We start from the raw sequence: 20,853 nt of genomic DNA on the forward strand, positions 1-20,853 counted from the left end.
TTAATAACCTAGTCACTGTATGTACACTGTAGGTATCAGTCAACCCTTTGTTAACCTGAGATTTTTGATGAAAATAATGTTAGAAGACTACAACTTTTACTTATGCCAGTTGTTAACAGTAGAGTAACTTCTCCTTCATCATAGGTGTGACCAAAAAATACTCTTTGTGTGGCTTTATCAAGATGCCAAAAGACACAATGCCAAATAGTTCACTAGGTGGACTCTGATGTCAAGTACATGCAAGGGTTCATTTCTTGGCCATGCTTTTCCATAGGAGCCTCCAAAGAGAGGCATGCATTGCCTCCTCCTGTACAGTTGCCACAAAGCAAACGCATACTTGGGATTGCTTGGTGTATCAAAATGTGTCACTGAATCAGCAACAACCTACATAACATTAGGATTTAGCACATGGCTTTCATATTTCATTTCTACTAGGTGGGCTGGTTAGCACTGACCAGGTCCATCCATGGAAATAAGTGGCTGCACGATCATGACAACAAATTGCTCAGTAGTAGATTTTGAAGATGCTCTACATACACTCATCTATTGTATACAAACCTTGGCCCTGTCTGCTGGAGGCTGTGCAAGGCTTGTACTGGATTGAGCACTGTGGGGTTGGGTGAAGGTGCCAATAGAGGATTTAGGTGGACAAACTGCAGAGTAGAATTAGCAGTCCTGTCTCAGACTTCCTGTGCAGTATATGGCGGACATAGGCACCTCCGAAAAGAGTCTGACACAGCCAGTGCAATCTTATTGCCCCCTGGAAATGTCCTTCAGAGGTAATGCAAAGCAATGGATCCTTCAATTTCATTCAGTGCTACAAAGCTTTCACTCTTCAAAAATAATAAGAAAGAAAGAGCATTGCAGGTAGTATCTTCCTCATCCTACTTTACAGAACTGGTTAAAAACCTGCTCAGAAAGTGCAAGATCCAGGTTTGACTCCAGAGACAGTGAGGTAACCCACCAACTCACCTTCTCAACAGGTGAGGAGCTTTGTCCCTCACCTCACTCCAACACATCTTCCCACGTAGCAGCAGTTCCATGTGTACACAGAAGTGACCTCCAATTGTCTTTGTTGATCCAAGAATCTGCATGTCTTCCATGTGTTGTGCACCTCATCCCTAGCTCAGGCATTGCTTTTCTTCTGGTTTTTTTACATTCTACAGTGCCCATTTCCCAGGATTTAGCAGGTGGGTTGGACTAGATGATCTCCAGAGGTCCCTTCCAACCCCAACCATTCTGTGATTCTGTGATTCTGTGACACACTGCATTAAATCCCACAAGGAACTGAAGATCCTTTAGGCTGAGACATAAACAAAATACTAAGATGTACTGATCATACAAGGTGTTTACAGTACCCTCCACCAGTTAGTCAGCTGTTGAGTAGGTCTGCAGTGATGGCAAATTTGGGAATACGCAATTACATTTTGCTGAAAGCCTATTGCTAACCCTTAGAAAGAGTGTTTATCAATGACATGACTGAAAAATAATTGTACCTTTGAAAGTTAATGTGAGTGTTTGTTCTTCACCAAGGATTTGATGCATATTGACTCAGCATGGCATTATTTTAGGCTTACACAGTTAAAACACAGATCTGTATGCTGGTTCTCTGATAATACTTGATTTTACCTTTGTGTGACAAGTTCAGGAAACTTCAGGAATGGATTTTAACTGATGTCTTATGAAGGATGTTCTTTTACATTTCACTGTGTTAGGCCAGGCTAGATACTCATAACAGCACTGTCTGACCTTGAAATATCTGATGCAGCTATTCCCTGCCCTCAGTGCTCTTATTTGACTCAGCAGTTCATTTTTGGTCCCAGACTTGTATAAGCATCATTTCCTTTTAAATTCTTGTCTCAATTATTGGAGAAGGGTGGAGAATTTTTGGCTTCTTTACCATTGTTTAGGCATGCTCAAGTTGATAAAGATCAGTTCTGCTGGGCAAGTTATCAATAGCTCACGTGCTATAGCTTGAGAATATTGAGCAACTTTTTCCAGACTTACTCTGAGATTCAGTCAGTTAAAAGACGATATATAAAAACCCCAATTGCACATACAAAGGGGAAAGTTTCTTTGATGAAAGCCAGGAATTTAGATCAAAACATAGTTTATTTTCCCAAGGTTGACAGTGAAAGGATAGAAAAAAAATACTGTTTTATTAAGACCAGAAATCCATTCCTTGATCTTAAAAGGCTGTATTTTTTTATTATTATTATTATTTTTTTTGCAAGGGTGGGAAGCTGTGCTGTAATGACAAGATCAGAGAATTCATTTCTTTCATTTTTTTTCCCTTTTGTGCAGAAACACTTCATAGGAATAGAAAAAGCAATAGCAAATTAATATAAAAGAAGCTTGGGAGTGTATATAGTCAGTCAAATGTAAACACCTCAGATCTTAATCTAAATCCTCTCAGCTCTACTTATACAAGTGGCCCACTGAAGTCAGCCATATAATTCTTAATGTTAGCAGACTTTAGCCCCTACTCACTAATAGGAATTTTCTCTTTCTGGCAAGAGAAGAGAAGTAGTGGACCCCAAATGGGACCCCGTTAATGAAACATGTACCCTGATGTTTGTGACCTTCTGCCTGCTTGAGGGATTAATAAACACACGGGCTGTTTGACTTCAAGGTAATCTAGAGGGTATTCATTACTTAATCTTTTTTCTAAAGTGAATCTATTTTAGACGCTGAGTTTTAATTCACCTACAGTGGTGGTGAGTGTAAACTATCTTTTATTAGGCTTCTCCATGACCCCTGTTGTGAAGGACTTTCAGACGGGCCAGAGCAGAGACGGTCCCTTTTGCTGGTGGGTGATTACACCACCTGTCAGAGCCCAGCCATAAGTATTCAAGGAAGTCCTAGAGATAGGGTCCAATTTCTTTAACAGCGTCTCCAAATATACATTTAAGAGGCTTCCTCCTGTCTTGAAATTTAAGACCCTAAAAGACCCCAGTGGAAAAAAGCATAGTCGTCATAACTTCAGACTTTAGGATTGCCTGGTTTATTTTTATTTTGTAAGTGATTTTGTGTTGACTGTTTTTTTCCAAGCCTGTAACTTTTCAGACAGAAATATAATTGTTGACAGATATGCTGCTGTAGCTTGGTAGTATTTTTTCAAGAAAGAGTTAAAGACACGTATGACGTAAGGAAGCACTATTCCAACATCAGCTTTGGCCAACAGATGGTGGAACTAACATGATCAGCAGACGAGCAAGATGACAACAGCAGGGAAAATATGAATAATAGTAAGAAAACACAAGTCCATTACTCTGAGATCCCCTAATTCAGCAAAATATTCAAGCATGTGTTTGAGTTTCATCAATTTACAATGGGCTTGCTGGGTTGGCCCTAAACAGATATCTTGTTTATGTCCTTAAGGTCAAACACATCAAGTGACATAAAACATTGTCATTAACTTTCCTGTAATTCTGAGAAAGCTGTTGCGTAATACGGTTAATTTGATTGTCAACAAAAAGCAACACTATATTCTGCCTGCTTGCCTACATGCCTACACGTTTGTTCATCATTTGCCTCAAAAACACCAGAGGACCCTCCATGCCAGCCAGCTCCTCCATAGCTCAGAGCTTAGGTTAGAAGGTTTCACAGTCAGGTAACCTAAATACCCAGAGTTGTCAGAGTCAACTGATGTTCTAATGAGTTTCTCAGCCCAGGGTGGAGTCTTGGCTCTCTTATATTAGTGCATACTTTTGCCACAGACTTAATCTCAGTCAGGCTTTAGTGCTATATACACGTGGTCACACATGCATATATCTGTGTACACAAATGTATGAATAATACATTTTTGCAATGGTATTGAGAAGACCTTTTAAAGCAGATGTCTGATTATATAAATATAAATTACAAATATAGTCAGACATCTGTTTAAAAAATTATAAATACATTCAGACATCTGTTTTAAGAATGTCTTTCCAATATTCTTGCAAACACAACTAAGCGACAGAGGCAATTCAGGGTGCGATGCAGTCATGACATGGATGGGGGATGAGGAGGGGCTGCCCAGACATTCAGCTGTTCTGCTTGCCTGTGACCATGTGAAGTGAGTGGTGACCCAAAAGCCCCTTCTCCAGCTCTCCCAGGGTAGTATGACAGAGCATCTGATTCAGCAAGCCCAGGCTGCCAAAATAAGATCCTGACACAGACAAAATCTTCTGTGAGGATATTACAAGTAGTAGAAAACATCCCTGATACATTAAGGTGTCTTTAAATCATACTTTACACAAGGGAAGTTGAATTGAGCAAGGTGATGCAGTAAGTCTGTGAGACAGCCAGAAGCACTGGGTGTATCTGTTGATACTGAGTTCTATGTTGAAGCCATGCACATCCCTTATGAGGTCTTATATCAGCAAGTGGTGGCTCTGCTAATATTTTCCATGCTTCTTTGCAGATGCATTGTGAGAGGTTTATATGTATCCTGAGAATACTTGGAACTACGCTCTTCGGGGTGTCCCTCCTGCTGGGAATCACCGCTGCTTACATTGTGGGTTACCAGTTCATCCAAACAGACAACTACTACTTCTCCTTTGGACTCTATGGTGCTATCCTGGCATCACATCTCATCATCCAAAGCCTGTTTGCCTATCTAGAGCACAGGAAAATGAAGCGGTCGCTAGAAACTCCAATCAAGCTGAACAAAACAGTTGCCCTTTGTATTGCTGCCTATCAAGAGGATCCTGACTACTTAAGAAAATGTTTACTTTCTGTGAAAAGGTTGACCTACCCTGGAATTAAAGTTGTTATGGTCATTGATGGGAACTCAGAAGATGACATTTACATGATGGACATTTTTACTGAAATCATGGGTAGGGACAAATCTGCCACTTATATCTGGAGTAATAACTTCCACGACAAAGGTCCGGGTGAGACAGACGAGTCTCACAGAGAGAGCATGCAACATGTATCTCAGCTGGTCCTGTCCAACAAAAGTGTTTGCATCATGCAGAAATGGGGTGGAAAAAGAGAAGTAATGTACACAGCATTCAAAGCACTGGGGAGAAGCGTGGATTATGTACAGGTAGGTATTAGAGCACCAGGTCAGTGCCAATTCAAACACACTTTGAAAGAAAGCAGCTTTTGTATATTTTGTGCAGCATGTTAGAGGCCATCCTAGTCCCTGATGAACACAGTGCTCCTTTCAGTCTGTTTGGAAACAGCTTGACCGTTAAAAGCTTATTTTGCTACTTTTTAAAATGGTCAACCTATCTGTGAATAGGTTAAATCTGTGCACCAGCTACTGGAGAAATCTGAAATCCTTCCTCAGTTTTTGGTACTGCCTCCTCACCCAAATGGTTTTGCTTCAGACAAAGCCAGTGGCCTCCTGAAGACCCCTTCTCTGCTCCTGTAAGACAAGATCTCAGCAAGGTTTTATTTTGTGAGGTTGTTAGCAGCCTCAATGGAAGCAGACAGGCAGGTATTTAGTGGCACTAGGGAATACCTCAGAGCAGTGGTGGAGTCTGTAAAAAAGGTGGGGATATTTTAAAGGCTTTGAAAGCTGTGCAGAGTATTCAATAAAAGGGTCGATGTGCAGCCTGAAAGATTTCTTCAGCTAAAGCTTGAAGGAGCTTTTGCTTCATCACTTACAGCTGCATTACCTCACTCACCACGACTTGGCCTTTAAAGCCCTTATGACACTATTCACTTAAAAATGAATTAGGCTGGGTCCTCTCTCCCTGTTTCCAAAGCAGCAAAGACACATTTCTTTCCAGCTGCCTTGGATCCCGTGAAAGATTTTCTATGTTTCTGCCTTACACATGGAAGCAGTCCTCACTCCTGCAAACAACCCTGCTGACTGTGGGAAGGGGAAGAGGTCACATGTGGAGGAAAGCGGGTGGGATCAGGGTCTCTGGCTGGATGCTGAGGATCATTCCTTATCAATCAAGGCTAGCAAGGCTCATTTGATTAATCCCACTGAATAGAACAGTTTTGTTAATAGAATCATAGAATAGTTTGGGTTGGAAGTGACCTTCAAAGGTCATGTAGTCCAACCCTCCAGGTTGCAGTTGCAGGGACATCTGCAACTCGATCAGGTTGCTGAGTCCCAGCCAGCCTGGCCTTGAATGTCTCCAGGGATGGGGCATTTGCCACCTCTTTGGGCAACCTATTCTAGTGTTTCACCACCCTCATTGTAAAAAATATTTTCCTCATGTCTAACCTGAATCTTTCCTCATTTAGTTTAAAACCATTACCCCTTGTCCTATCACAACAAGTCTTGCTAAAATGTCTGTCCCTATCTTTCTTATAGGCCCCTTTAAAGTACAGAAAGACCCCAATAAGGTCTCCCCTTATGAGATGATTTTCTTAATATGATATGATCTTCTTAACTAAGTACCATCAGCCCTTCCTACCTTCTCCTGACCGCAGAGCATCCAGTGTTCTCCTTCAGTGGCGTGGCAGCTCCCTGTGAGATGCTCTTTTCTGGCTTGGGGCAGCTGTGTGGCTGAGTCAGATATGTTTCTGGGGTCCATGCACAGCCTTGTGCTGGGGTGTGCATGCAAGTCCCGCATGGCCCAGTGTCTGAGCAATGTGAAGAGGCTGCCAGCAGCTGGAGTGAGAGCAGCAAGTCCTCTGCACACAGCAGGGGCAGAAACTGAAGTGTGCTGGGAACTGCTCTGTTATTGGAGCTGGGAGAGTAAGGCAAAGATTTAAAACCCATCCCCTACCACTTCCAAAACTGAGACTGATTTATTCGCTGAAAACAATGGGCTCAAGCTCTCCATTGTCTGCACTTTGGTTCTTTGCTATGATGGACTAAGATGGGATAAAAATGCCAATTTTCTTTATTAGCATGGTTTTATAATCACTTTGCTTAGAAGTATCAGATTGCAGAGAGAGAAGGCAGAGAGGAAACAGATTCATTGCAACTTTCCTCCCTCAGTCCAGCTCTTGCATTTGTTCAGGGAATCTGGAAAAAGTGTTTCAACAGTCATAGCATAAACTGAGAAAATGGAAGAGATGTTTCTGATTTTTCAGTCAATTAACACTCCTGACCTGGCTCTTAAGTCCTGATGAATGTGTCAGGGACTGTAATGCAGCTGCAAGCTGCCACCAAAGGCTGCACTAATGATTAATGCCACAGTCACATGTGTTTTAGAAATGCAGCACATTGGTGGCCCTGGCTACTACACAGACATGAAGCAATACAGCTGAACTGTGGCTCTGTTTTATGAATGAATGAAAGATGAGATTTTCCAAATGTTTTTTTGGGGGTTCCCTGGGTAAACTACTTTAAATAGGACTGACATTTTAAGGGCTGAACAATCTACATCAATGATCAAGCACTTTAAAAAGTGGACCAGTTAACACCATTGCCCACCCTTGAAACTGTGGGCCTCAAGGTTCTTAAAAGACACCTTGGGGTTATGGGCAGGCAATAATAAGCAGTCAGAACAATGCAGATAATAAGCTCTTGCTTATTAGTGGCATTGCATTAAATACCTGAAACTGTTGTGAAGGCTTATTTCCATCCTGGAGGAGGTTAGGGGGGTGTAAGCAAGCAGGTAGAGGAATTAAACTGGCAGACATCAGTGTGGAGCTGGCTGGAGCAGCCAGGGTGCAATTCATCTTGACTTGATGGAGGTACCTGTGTGAACAGACTAACACAGCCTGAACTTCTCAGAGCACCTTGGATAAGCCACCACTGGTTACATCACAAGTATCTGACCAGCTCACTTAGGGTCTATGACCCAAGGCAATAATTTCTAGGTCACTCAGCCCTTATGAGAAAAGATGGCAAATCGACTCTTGGACTGTGCTGGACTACTCCTGTCTGGGCAGACCTTGGTGTGTTTTATTTGGGTTCTTAAGTGTCTGGCTTTCTCTGGGCATGTCCTCTTTTCACCTGCAAAAACCTCGTCTAGACGGAAAATAATGTCTTCTCTGGTTTACCCCAGAAACCTAGACATGTTCAATGTGCTGACGGGCCCAGAACACATGCTGATAATTTGTAAATAAACCCAGTGTTTTCAGTATTCCTCATCTCATATTAGCAGTGTTACTCTTGGACAGATCTTTTTTGCTATAGATAAATGCATATAGATAAAATGCCTCAAGTGACAGGCACCAGAGGGAAAGAGAGGCTGGGGAGGGAGCTGATCCCAGCCAACCACTCATGGTTACAAGAAATGGGTTGAGTACTGCTGCCTGAGCCCTGGATACTCAGCAAACTACAGATTCCTCCTGCAAAACTCTCAGCAACAGGTCTGTCCAGGAAGCCCCAGATAGAAATACAGGCATCTTTTCCACTCTTCAGAATAATTGTTTTGCTCCCTTTCTATCACCGCTGTCACTGATGACATCTTTCCACCGAAGCTGGAGGAACACTTTGGCCAGGACACAGAGCTGCTCCTCAGGATGAGTCCTCTGAGAAGAGGTGCTGGATGCATCAAGTTAGCAGGAGCTGGAGGTGCTTGTGGCTTTTCTCCTCATGGAAATACAAGACCTTCCATTGGCTTTCTCCTCTCATCCTCCTCCATGCGAGTGTTGGGAGGAGCATGTTAGCAGACACTCAGCTGCATCTCAAGCTATGCAGCCCAACTATCCTGGGTTACCTCCTCTCTGAAACTGGGCCCATAGTAGAGCCCCAAAATGCTCACCTCACCCTTCACAGAATACACATGAAGGTTTTTGCTCCCCTGGAGCAAGGGGCCTTAAGTTGAATTGAAAGGCTGGATGAAAGTACACCAAAACTAGGATACACAATATGAAGCCTTACCAGAATCTGACTTTATAGGTTATTCGTGCAGTGCTATTGACTTTTGCCCCTGCTGTCCCCATCTGAGATCACAGGAATGCAATATGGGTTTAAAGTGAAAGCAGTATGAGAATTTGTAGGGCAGGATCCAGCTGGCCAGGAGGGTGTTTCTGGGACAACTTCCCCTGCCCCAGTTTCTGGGCGTCTGCTGCAAAATGAGCTCACACACGATGTGGGCACCGCTTTCAGCGGCAGCTGTGACAAGGAGACACCCACTTGTTTTAAATAGGCTGCAGCCCGTGTCATTCGCCTCTGAGCAAACGAAAGCGATGCCAGCTGCCTCGGCCAGCCAGTCTGAGCCCTCCTCCCACTCTCCGGGGGAAAGCTAGCTCCTAATGTACACAGTGTTTAGTTGACTAGGAGTGTTTGTGTGGCTGAAACGCCTTGTCTGTGTCATCTATTTCTGCCCTGGTCTTGTGGAACGCTGCACTTCGGGACTTGCTCCTTCTGGCTTTACGCGTTTTTTATAAGAATGCCAGAGGAAAATAGCAAACAATTTCTATATATCAAATGTCAAATCCCTGCACTAATAATAACACACCACACATCTAAAATTATAAATGAGTTTGTTCTGGAATCCAAAATACATATCTTACATGAATTGCTAAAGCCTTCTGTGAGTGAAAGAACTATTAGGTTTCTTCCCAGACTCCTAGCTGACTTTTTCTTTTTCTTTTTTATAACAAGTGTCTGGAATTTAACTTCTCGCTCCTTCCCTCATATGGCAGTGGGAAGCATTTGACCACGGTACTCCAACCATGCAGCCAACGCGGAGAAACCCTATGTCAGGACTTAGCAGGAATCTGCCACATACCCACAAACATCGTCTTGCTCTGCAGTGCCCCATCTCTGAGAGCATATCTCTTATTCAAAGGAGCCAGCTCAGTGTGCCAGTAAAACAAATAGAGCTGATACAGAAGAGAGGATTGTTTGTGTGCACAGCACTAACAAGTGCTCTGTTTTGTTCAGCACCGCTCCTTGCTGCTTGATACAATTGGCCTTTAACAGAAGTATCAATGCAGACTCCAAAGTGAGATTTAATTACATCCAGGAGAATATGCATATAGAGTTCCTACAGTCAGATTATTTTCTCCTCTAGTATACTCCTTAGCTCATTTTTGTTCTTGTTTTTTCTTACTTGTAGGTCTGTGATTCAGATACCATGCTTGATCCAGCCTCATCAGTGGAGATGGTAAAGGTTTTAGAAGAAGATCCAATGGTTGGAGGAGTTGGAGGTGATGTGCAGGTGAGTACGATGATTTTCAGAGTAGCAGAGGAGTTGCAGAAACTACTGGCACCATAAGAGATTTTGCTGACTGGAATGGCTTTGAATATACTGCGATACCATTATTGAGGCTCTTATAAAACCTTAAACTTTCTATCTGTTAAACGGAAACCCTTACTATGAGATATGAGCACAGTATGGTTTTAACACCCATAGAAAGCAAACAGATATTATTATCCCCCATACAAGTGAAAAGTGGGGCACTGGCATTTTCAGGGCTGTTTTGGCATCTTTGAATCTCTAGGTATAACTTCTTGCTCAGGGTACCAAAGAAAAGCTACAGGAGAGCACGCAACTGAGAACAGGTCTCCCAAAGCCAAGTCCAGCACACCAAGCACTTCAATTATGTTATTACTGGCAACCAAGATTGTCAGGAATAAAAGCCTTTTTGCAATGCAGTGCACTATGCATTCTCTGTGCTGTTTGATTTCCTCTGCACCTCTGTCAGGCAGGACAATGGAAAGCCCCCAAGTCAGCCCAGCTCCACTTTTGCTAGGATTTCCACTATTGTGGAGTTTGGCTGACAACTACAGCAAAAGGCTCTTCATTCCTTTTGATACAATTGCTTCTGTGACAATTTATAAAGAAAATTGCATATGAATATTTCAACTGGCCTTGGGATCGGTCCCTCGTACTCAGTTGGGCTTTTATGTGAAACAAAAGAGAAAGGGCCATCTATATGGGCAAGCACTTACTAATGAATGCCCCAGTAGTCAGAAGTATTTCAGACATGTGGCTCTTAACTCCAGAAATTAAGATTCCCACAGAAGCTTGAATATCTTTTCAGCTGTGGGCTCACCATGAACCAGGCATCACACTCACCCTAAACTTGTGAGAAGCCAGACACATGTGAGTCCAACTGGCATGGGACAGTATGGGCTCAACTATGACAACGAAGAAGGTTCATAAGTATCTGCAGAGAAAGAGCAGGATATGTCCTCTGGCAGGAAAGGTGGTTAAAATTAAGGATCTGGGCTTTTTTTTTTTCCTAATTCACTTTCCAGCATACACCAAATACATTTGAGTTAGGCTTGAGCCTATCCCTGAGCCCTGCTTCTTCTAAAATGTTCTGGAATTAGGTCGAAACAGAGAAAAGTTGGGCCCTTGGCCTTCAAACCTGACAGAAGTCAGGGCCATTGGAGCAAACCACTTATTTTTTTCTAGTTGCAGAATACCACTTTCCAGTTGTAGGAGGCCACAGTTTCCCCTGAAAATCCCCACACTGAGAAGATATCGATGCAGAGCTGCCACAGCCACTCTGCTGCACACTCCTTTGCCACATTCACCAGCACAAGGTGTGTGCTGAGAACATGGATGTTGGAATATGGACTTGAGTGTCTGCGTGCACTCATGCCTCCATTGAGCATTCAGACTCCTATGTTGTATTTTAAGTGTATGTTTGAGCTTCAGGTGAGCTTTGGAGCACACAGAAGAGAATGACTGAGACCTTTATACAGGCCAAAGTATGATGCTACTGGAGTATCACAACAGATCTTGAAGCAACATAACATGGCTGGTACTGCGAAGACAAATCAGAACAGGTTGCTCTTCAGAGGGCCTAATGTCAGATATGGGGACATAGTTCAGGGTCAAGCCTCTAGGGCAAGCCTTATGATACCAAAAATGTAGGCCAAAGACCTACAAGAAAGAAGCAGAAGGCCACATCTGGGAGTCTACCATCTCCTCTCAAGAGAGGCTGAGACCAGCAGGTTCTTAACTGGGGATGAAGGGAAAGGAAGAATGAGCCAGAAAAGAAGTTTCGTGGGGGAAAAGAGGAAAGGTTGCTAGGAAAAAGTGAATGTTTTGGTAGAATAGACTTTTAAAGTCTTCATCTCATCTTTCCTGTCAGTGTCCTGGACTGTACAGGTAACTCCTGGATTTGTCATGAGCTGGACACAGGAGCAAGGTTCCCCCTGTATTTTGGCTAATGGTGCTCTAGTCTCTGCAAATTCTTTATTGATCTAATGTGTGTATTTCCTTTCTCAAGAGCCTATCTAAAATGAAATTTTTTTGTATTTTTCAGATTTTGAACAAATATGATTCCTGGATATCCTTTCTGAGCAGCGTGAGATACTGGATGGCATTTAACATAGAAAGAGCCTGTCAGTCCTATTTCGGCTGTGTACAGTGCATCAGCGGACCTCTGGGAATGTACAGAAACTCTTTACTCCATGAATTCGTGGAAGATTGGTACAATCAAGAATTTATGGGCTCCCAGTGCAGCTTTGGAGATGACAGACATCTAACTAACAGAGTGCTAAGTCTGGGCTATGCAACAAAATACACAGCTAGATCCAAGTGCCTTACCGAAACACCGATAGAGTATCTCAGGTGGCTGAATCAGCAGACCCGCTGGAGTAAATCGTACTTTAGAGAGTGGCTTTATAATGCAATGTGGTTCCACAAGCATCATTTGTGGATGACCTATGAAGCTGTAATCACTGGATTCTTTCCTTTCTTCCTTATCGCCACTGTCATTCAGCTCTTCTACAGGGGAAAAATCTGGAACATCCTCCTCTTCTTGCTGACAGTTCAGTTAGTGGGCCTGATAAAGTCTTCCTTTGCCAGCTTCCTTAGGGGCAACGTTGTCATGGTTTTCATGTCACTCTACTCAGTGTTGTACATGTCAAGTTTACTGCCAGCAAAGATGTTTGCAATTGCCACGATAAACAAAGCAGGGTGGGGCACGTCAGGAAGAAAAACCATTGTAGTTAATTTTATAGGACTCATTCCAGTCTCCATTTGGTTTACAATCCTCCTAGGTGGCGTAATTTTCACTATCTACAAGGAATCAAAAAAGCCATTTTCAGAGTCAACACAGACAGTTCTCATCATTGGCACAATACTCTATGCATGTTACTGGGTTATGCTTTTGACTTTGTACTTTGCTCTTATCAACAAATGTGGCAGGCGGAAGAAAGAGCCACACTTTGACATGGTGCTAGATGTATGATGTTTCCGTGGGAAGTTACCCAGAGAGTTGTAAAGCAACCCAACGACCTTGTAGTATCTGTGGCATCAGACGAATGTTGCCAAGGGAAATGGATCATTGCTGCTGGGAATAGGACCTTTATATTCCTCTGGGTTCATTTTCATCCTGCCAAAGTAAGAAAAAAAAAACAATAAAAAATGATTTTTTTAAATTTTATTTTATTTTTTTGTATTGCCAAGGGGGGGCAAACACAAACCACACAGTTTCGACCTGTTCGCAAGAAAATGGGAGAACTTCTATGTTTATGCACTTTTTTATTGTGCATATGCCTGACAGTGTTACGTTCTATATACCTCACTGGTCATGCTTATGTGTGTGGACAGGAATGAAAGGAGTTTGGAGAATCGAGAAAAGTATCTTACAACCCCTTGCAACCTAATTTATGAACTTCTCTTTTTTATAGTTCTGTTTATAGGAAGGGTCTTTTTTGTTAGGCTGCCAAATGTAATGCCAAAGGTAAATTTTAAGAGGCCATTGGCTGAGCTGTATTTTTATATTATTGTATTATTTGTGTGTGTGTATTTTTAAACCAACTTTTTTGTTAAATCACATATTTTATATTTTACTATCTGCCAAAAAAAGCTGCCTCCTGAACATTTTGTTCTTTAGTCTTTTTAAACACATTTGGGAAAAAAATCCTACTTCCTCCCCCAAAAATTGTGCTGAATTGATATTGTTCACACCAGAAAGAATAAAAAAACCTCTCTGCATTTTTGAAACTGATGAATGGTTATTTCTGTGAAAAAATGTTTAAATGTGCTCTTTGAAGACATTAATTAGGAAAGGCCCAACATTTTCGGTTTTTGAATACAAGCATATTGTGCATAAAAAAGGCCAAAGGGGTAGACATGTGCAATTTGGGGTTTTGTTTTGGATAACATTGTAAAAGGGAAATTTGCTTCTCTGCTGACAGCATAATATCCCTGGCATGCGCAATAGCCATAAGGCAAGGCAGGCCTCGATGCCATTGGAAAAGACATTGCTATAGGAAAGCTCCCACTGGCTTTTCATGGGACCTGAGGAGTCAAAAACTTCTAATCTGGAGAAATACTGGACACCTAAAACTACTGCTGACTTCACCGATGGTCATAGGTGTTCATAATCTGCTAGTATCAAGCAGATAGTTCAGATTTTTGAGTTTAAAAAACATACATGGAAGGAAAGCTTATCAACACTTTCAAACAGTGGGTGTGTTACTATAAAACTTCGGCAGTGCCTTTCACAGAGTATAAAGAAAATGCAAACATCAGCTCTTCAGTCCAGTGTAATACAGACCCCAGTACTGAGCCCAATAATTTGTGTTTGACTGAAACATATCTACCAGAAAATATGCCAATTTTTTATCAGAAACATCAAGTCTTAGCAAATCCATCACTTCTTGGTGCCTAATAATCAGTCCTGGACATTTATTTTGGACCATGGTTTTGAGAAATAATATTCAGGACTAAATTCTGCAATCCTTCACCAGCCAAAGGAATGTGGCATTGAGCCCCATTATACTTTATAAAGAGCAACAGAAAGCCAGCTGCATACAGACACATGCCCTTTTTAGATTCTGGTTTTAAAAGCACTGTGGTAAAGCAGAAATCAGCATATGATGCTTAAAGAACTTAGAAGCATTTTCAGCTTCTCTTTTTTAATGCAGACATGAATAGATTCTGCTGTAGAATGAACTGCACACACACTACCTTATTTGTCTGATTATCTTGAGGTACATGATTGCTTGAAAGTCATACTAATATGTTAATGATTGGAGAGTTGATTCATGTTGATTACAAAATAGAACAGTATTAAAATTTTAAAAAAAGCAAAAGAAACAATAAAAAAAACTTGACTATGCCTTTTAACTATTTATGATGTAAGTTAAAGCTTGGGTTAACATTCAAATGTCAAATAAATCCTCTCATTCTATAAAAAGATTGAATTAATTGCCTGTATTTATTCTAGCAATTATTCAATGTACTTCCAATATAGGTTGTATAGTATAATTGTTACTTTCATAAATAAAATATTTTTGATAAGATTATGACTAATTCATGGTATTTCTGATCAACAGTTCTGCTTTGAAGCCACAAATCTGCACAGTTTGAAGCACATTGTTATACTGTCCCCAGCCAGATTTCCAAGTTACCACGGCGTAACAGAGCAGTTGGAGGAGGCAGGACAGGTCCCTGCAGCTCAGGAATTGGCAACCACAGGTCCCCTGGGTGCTGGTACCCAGCGCCCTGATGGCTCAGTGTATGGGTAGTGCTCAGAGTCCCTGCCTGCCTCTGCCAGCAGCTGCTAAATGAGTTCAATCAAACCACTTCCTTCCCTCTTTCCTCAGATTCCTGATTTGTAAAACACAAATGGCAATCCAGCCTCCTTTTTGGGAAGTGCTTTGAAGTTTATGGCCAAAGCACTTTACACCAGAGCTGATATTTTCCAGCTCTCCTGTCCACTGGAAGTTGCTACCCTCCATAGCTGGGGAAGCAGAGGAGAATATGTACCTGGCCTTCTACTGCTCCTCATTACTGCAGTTTCTCAAACCTGCATTGCCCTGGCACAGGTAAAGTGCATAAATGCATTTTATCATACAATTATTTTGGTTGGAAAAGACCTTTAAGATCATCGAGTCCAACCATTAACTGAAGACTGTCAAGTCCACCACTTTAATCATGTACCTAAGAACCTCATCTCTGCGTCTCTTAAACACCTCCAGGGATGATGACTTAACCACTTCCCTGGCCAGCCTGTTCCAATGCTTGACAATGCTTTTTCCCAGTATCCAATTTAAATCTCCCCTATCACTAAGTGTGACAGGCAGCAGCCACTGGCAGAGGGATAGAGTGAGCAGGGGGCAAAGTCACATGTCATGCATCTCTCAGACCATGACAGGCTTGTCACAGCTCAGTTACTTAGGTGACAGCTTCTCAGCACTCCGTGCTTGTTACCCTGTGTCTGGATACTGTGCCCAAATTTGAGTTTCCCCGTACAAGGAAGTCATTGATAAACTGGTCTAAGTTCAGCGCAGGGCCAGCGTGATGGAGCAGAGGGGCTGAGAGACCTGGGCTGGTTTAGCTGGAGAAGGAATGATTTTAACAGAAGGACACCTAAGGTCACCTCTAATACCTATAGGAAGGGAGGTCATCAAAAAGATGACTGAGAGAGTTGGGGTTGTTCAGCAGGGAGAAGGCTCTTTGGAGATCTTATTGCAGCCTTTCAGTACTTAAAAGGGGCCTATAAAAGAAAGATGGGGACAAACTTTTTAGAAGAGCGTGTTACGATAGGACAAGGGGTTATGGCTTTAAACTAGAAAAGAGGAGATTCAGGCCAGACATAAGGAAGAAATTTATTACAATGAGGGTGGTAAAACACTGGCCCAGGTTGCCCAGAGAGGTGGTGGATGCCCCATCCCTGGAGACATTCAAGGCCAGGCTGGACGGGGCTCTGAGCAACCTGATCCAGTTGAAGATGTCCCTGCTCATTGCAGGGCGTTGAACTAGATGACCTTTGAAGGTCCTTTCCAACCCAAACTGTTTTATGAGTCTATGATTCTATGGAACCAGGCTCTTCATAGTGCTGCTTGATGGGAAGATGAAAGACTCCAGGTTTTAGTTGAAAGGGGAGTGGTTTGATCTGTGTATAAATAGGGACTTCTTCCCCATGAGGGCAGTCAGGAATTGAAGCAGGTTGCCGAGAGAGACAGTGCAGCCTCCGTCCTGAGAGAGTGTCAAGACTGTACTAGACAAAGCCCTGAGATGCCTGGTCTAACCTCAGAGCTGTCCCTGCTTCGAGCAGGAGGTTGGGCTGGAGACCTGTGAGTTCCCTTCCACCATGAATTCTCCTGTCGTCTTTTCTGAAGTAGGTGCTGACAGCCTGCTTCCTACTGACAGCTCCTGCCTGTGTGGAAGCTCATTCCCGTCTCTGTTCCCCACACATCCGCCGTGACCTCGGGCACAAATAGCTCATCAGCAGCTGGTGCTGAGTACCCAGAAAAATCAGAGCCTTTCCTGTGACTCTGTGTCCCCACCGTGTTTATGGCTGTGTAAAAAAAAAAAGGTTTCACCAGAAAACAAGGCGACAAAACAGTTCTTAATGAAAATGTTCTTAGACAAATTGAATTATTCAATAACACTTCCTCTGCTCATTTTCATCTCAAAATTATTTCTTTGTATTTTCAACAACTTTTGGGGTTTTTTTTTTTGAAAAAAAATGTGTTTTTCATTAATAGCAAATGTAATTGTGAGATCTCTGTCAAAAGAACAACAGATGTTAAAAGAAAAATTCATGCTTTGTTTTGAACACAGTTATTTTTCAGCCATCTCTTATAGACAGATGGTGCTGAATGTTGTAAGGAACTCCCACAAACTATAAATTCTACAGAAAAGTTTAAAGAAAATCTTTCAAAAAAATGCAATGAATCTGCAATATCTCAGTTATAACCCATTTCCAGAGTAGAATAACTTGGATCTGGGAGCATCTGTTTGCAGAGACCAGGTGTGAAGCAAAATCTGCGGGAATCAAAGGTGTAGCAGGAAGGAATGAGCCCTCCTGTTCTGTCTGCTGACAAGCTCTGGTTTGGCCAAGAATCAAGTTTCTTTCAATGGGAAATGCATGAATATTTAGCAGAACTTTTCTAGGAGATGGAAAAAACGCTGTCAGACATATAGTGCCAAACATGTCCTGATGCACAAGCTGTTGCAAATCTGTCTGTTAAAAATTTTGGTTTGAGTTTGATTCTTAGCAAAGAGAAAAGATAGTAAAGAGAAGACTAAATATTCTGAAAGCTGTTGATGAGGTTTGGTATTACTGAGGTTTTGCTGGAAATACCACTTTTCTCTACAGTTAACACAATTAACTTACACATAGTACAATTTTTTTTCCCAGCTTTCACTTGACCTTAGTTTGCTGTTTTAGTTTCTGCTTCTTCCAGCTATGGTATTTCATATAATAAAGTATTCTGCCTCTCCCAAAGAAAACCAGTTGGAGTTTTCTTCTAGAACAACCCTAAAAGTTTACCATGAATGTGCAGAGGAAAACGGTCCTGTAGTTACATTTACACTAAATAAATGCAATAAAGGTCATGTGTCTGAGCTCTGGTACACAATAATACTCTGTACTGTTCAAGTATAAACAAGGTCCATGACATGTTTTTGCCGTAGGCCAGATAATGGTACCCCAAATGATGTTGGAGACATGTAGGAGAAATGCATAGAGTGGGACCCAAACAGGTTTGGGGGACTCTAGAACTTAGGAACTTAGGTGCGATCTCTGTTATCAGCTGGTCCCAAGATTGGAGAACAGCCCCTGTTTTTTGGTTTTTGTTTTTGTGGTTTTTGTTTTGGTTTGGTTTTGTTTGTTTATTTTGTTTTGGTTTTTTACTAGATTGAATATAAGCTGTTGATACCCCAGTGAGGAGAGCAACGTATAGTAAGCGCATCCCTTATGGGACATCATGCACATGGCATCTTACTCTCAAGGGGTCAGTGGATGTCGTTAGCTCTGCAGCTCTTGAAAACACCTTCTTTCTTCCTTTTTTAGATTTTTTTTTTTCCTGTTAAGAAACCCCACATGCTTTATAATTCTTTTGTTCATGTCCAGAAAGCACAAACTAGCACCACCTGGGAATCGAACACGACTGTAGGCACAGCACTTGGGGTCTAGGACTCATTACATGAATACTTCCATTGCTTCTTTTACAGCATCCCTTCTGGGCTGTCTTTCTCCTGGTAACAATCTACTTCCATTTGCTCCATGTGTGACACACCCTGTAGAAATTAAATGGTTATGACACAACCTTTTTTGATCTGCTTCCCACAAGGTTCACTAAGAACAGGGAGTGTGAAGGGCTTGCTTGTAATCGGGGCTCTTTTGTACTACTCAAGAGAATGATACCTGGAATTTAACATTATCAGTCACATTATTAGGCATTAGAGAACTCACACAAAGAGCAAGCACAAGAGAGAGAGCTAGCAAGTGAACCACAGGAAATTAGATTGTGTAAGTAAGTTTCTCTGCCCATATAATTATTTATTTTACAGTTTCCAGGAGGGAAATAATCACTTTTAACTATTCCTTGACCCTACAGCACTTTAGGCACACATAAAACACCGTAGCGATGAAGAAGTGAGGTGAATGAGACCCAAAATAGATTAAATGGGCAGCTTGTTCTAAATTAATTACAAGTTTGTGGCGTGTATCTGTTCACCAAAAGTGCTCTTAAGTTTTCCATACTGATTCTTTTTAATGAATGTAGTTTATAGGCTGAATCCATCCAGTGAGTAGATGCTGAGGGCCACAAGTGGTTTCTGTCTGCTCTCAATCTTCTTTGTCTTCCACAAATTTGTACAGCACCTTACCAGCAGGAGCTGGTGCTGGCCTGGTTCATGCCAGCTTCCATGATACCTGTATAACCATGACAGCAATGTGAGATGTGTCAGAAGATACCTCAGCATCAAAAGACAAAGTCTGTGAAGACCATAGGAGAAGGCTTCTCCAAGAAATAGGAACTTCTTGATAACATAGATAAAAAACTAGCATTTCACAGCACACAAAATTCTATCTTGACAGATAAGTTGTGAGAGAAGACATGATGTGTGAGACTACAGAAAGAGAACACCAGAAACAGCAAATTAAGATATAGAAAAAAAAATTTGCTTTTATTTATAAGGAGAGCTTATCTATGTGGAAGCTTAACTTACATTCAGACTTCAAAAGACATCCTCAAACACAGACTGGGATGAATTTCAGTGACTTTAGATACCTGCAGCAGATACTGCTACCTCTGTAGATATTACTGAGTTTCTTTTCTAGGCAATGGAGAGAAAGAGCCCTGACTGGACACAGCTCACCTGATGACGGCTATTTCACATTTACACGGTCAAGTGATGGACTTCTTTCCCTACTAGTGCCTGTTTCTCTGCTGACTATGAAAGGAGGCTCAGTGATCAGTTCAGATTATCAGCTCATGTGTAACTCAGGTTAAAAGGACCTCAGGAGATCACCTAGTCCAACCTCCTGCTCAAAGCAGGGACAGCTATGAAGTAAATACAACTAGAAACAAGACACAATCACAGCATAAGCACAGCCTTTCCTAAATGCTGACTTTTGTAGAAGCTCACGCTTGGTCAGACAAGTCCTACCTCAGCTGTCTCCAGGCAAAGAACACTATCTTGCTCCAGAGGCTGAGCCCAGCACACTGTGCATCCACCCCACACTTTGGCACTAGCAGACAAACACCTAGGTGTTGGGGCAAGAATCCTTGCAAGAGTTGTGGCTGGCTGTTGCTGTATTGTTTCTTCCAGCTCAACATCTTTCAAACAGTACTTCTGTCCTCAGTCCTCCACCATACATGGCTTCATATACATATATCATCTATATCTGTATCTATATCTGTATCTATATCTGTATCTGTATTATCTATATCCATATCTATATCATCTATATCTATATCTATATGTATATCTAGCTATGTTCCTTCCTAGGTCCTAGGACTGTAATATTCCATTTCTCATACTGAGCCAAAATCCCGATGGATGGACATTATCACATGTGTTGAACCTGCACACTGCAGCGATGCTGCAGATAGAGGTTCTTTTTCCTTGTTATTTTTATAAACAGCTCTATGTATACTTGATCTTGTCTTCTTTAAAACGACCACCAAGGAGACTTGCTGGCAACTTTTCCTGGAGGCAGAGGGAGGAGGGGAAGTGGATAATTAATGCTCTGACCTGCCATCTGGCTGAGCATATCATGTAAAGAGATTAAATGTTCAGGTACAAAATTTGTGGTGCTTGATTCCAGCCAAGAGAAAGTTCAAACAAA

At 41.9% G+C, this 20,853-nt stretch overlaps 1 protein-coding gene across 1 annotated transcript; it reads left to right on the top strand.

Moving 5' to 3' along the window:
* Positions 1 to 4,408: 4,408 nt before the first annotated feature.
* HAS2 (hyaluronan synthase 2) lies at positions 4,409 to 13,008 on the top strand (the record flags this gene model as incomplete). The annotated part of the gene is made up of 3 exons (XM_080364300.1): positions 4,409 to 5,035; positions 9,915 to 10,016; positions 12,079 to 13,008. The coding sequence occupies 3 exons, from the start codon at positions 4,409 to 4,411 to the stop codon at positions 13,006 to 13,008; spliced, it is 1,659 nt and encodes a 552-aa protein (XP_080220426.1).
* Between the last annotated feature and the right edge of the window lie 7,845 nt (positions 13,009 to 20,853).

This window comes from Nesoenas mayeri (assembly GCF_963082525.1).
Source record: "Nesoenas mayeri genome assembly, chromosome: 2".
NCBI lineage: Eukaryota > Metazoa > Chordata > Aves > Columbiformes > Columbidae > Nesoenas > Nesoenas mayeri.